The sequence below is a fragment of the Habropoda laboriosa genome, unplaced genomic scaffold, assembly GCF_001263275.1.
Source record: "Habropoda laboriosa isolate 0110345459 unplaced genomic scaffold, ASM126327v1 scaffold1329, whole genome shotgun sequence".
Taxonomy (NCBI): Eukaryota; Metazoa; Arthropoda; class Insecta; order Hymenoptera; family Apidae; genus Habropoda; species Habropoda laboriosa.
This window is the reverse complement of record NW_017101431.1, coordinates 123,297-123,597: the sequence shown is the minus strand read 5'-3', so window position 1 is coordinate 123,597 and position 301 is coordinate 123,297. Positions and strand designations below refer to the sequence as shown.

Genomic DNA, 301 nt, shown 5'->3' with positions numbered 1-301 from the left:
AAAAGCTAGTAATTATTTTATATCGCCAACTTTGGAAGAAATTAATAAATAGCATCAGTACCGTAGTTCTTCCTTTAATGGTTTTGTTTTCAAACCTTCCAATGGTAAAAATGTTTCAATTCCTATTTGTTGCTCCTTTAAATAATGGATACATTGGACTGCTACTCTGCTCGTAGATACAATGATGGAATTGCAATATTTTCCAAAAACTTTAGTCATAGCAACTTGATATCGAGAATGAACGGGCTTGCATAAAGTGTATAAACGACCATACTAGAATTTAAATAAGTAATTATAAATA

General features: G+C 30.2%; 1 protein-coding gene across 1 annotated transcript in view; it reads right to left on the bottom strand.

Moving 5' to 3' along the window:
- The window catches only part of LOC108578124 (structural maintenance of chromosomes protein 1A-like), a 14,667-nt gene that overhangs the window by 9,514 nt on the left and 4,852 nt on the right, over positions 1–301 (bottom strand). Inside the window, exon 8 of the mRNA XM_017941389.1 lies at positions 62–273. Within this exon, the coding sequence (XP_017796878.1) occupies positions 62–273 (212 nt within the window). The remainder of the gene's footprint in view (positions 1–61; positions 274–301) is intronic.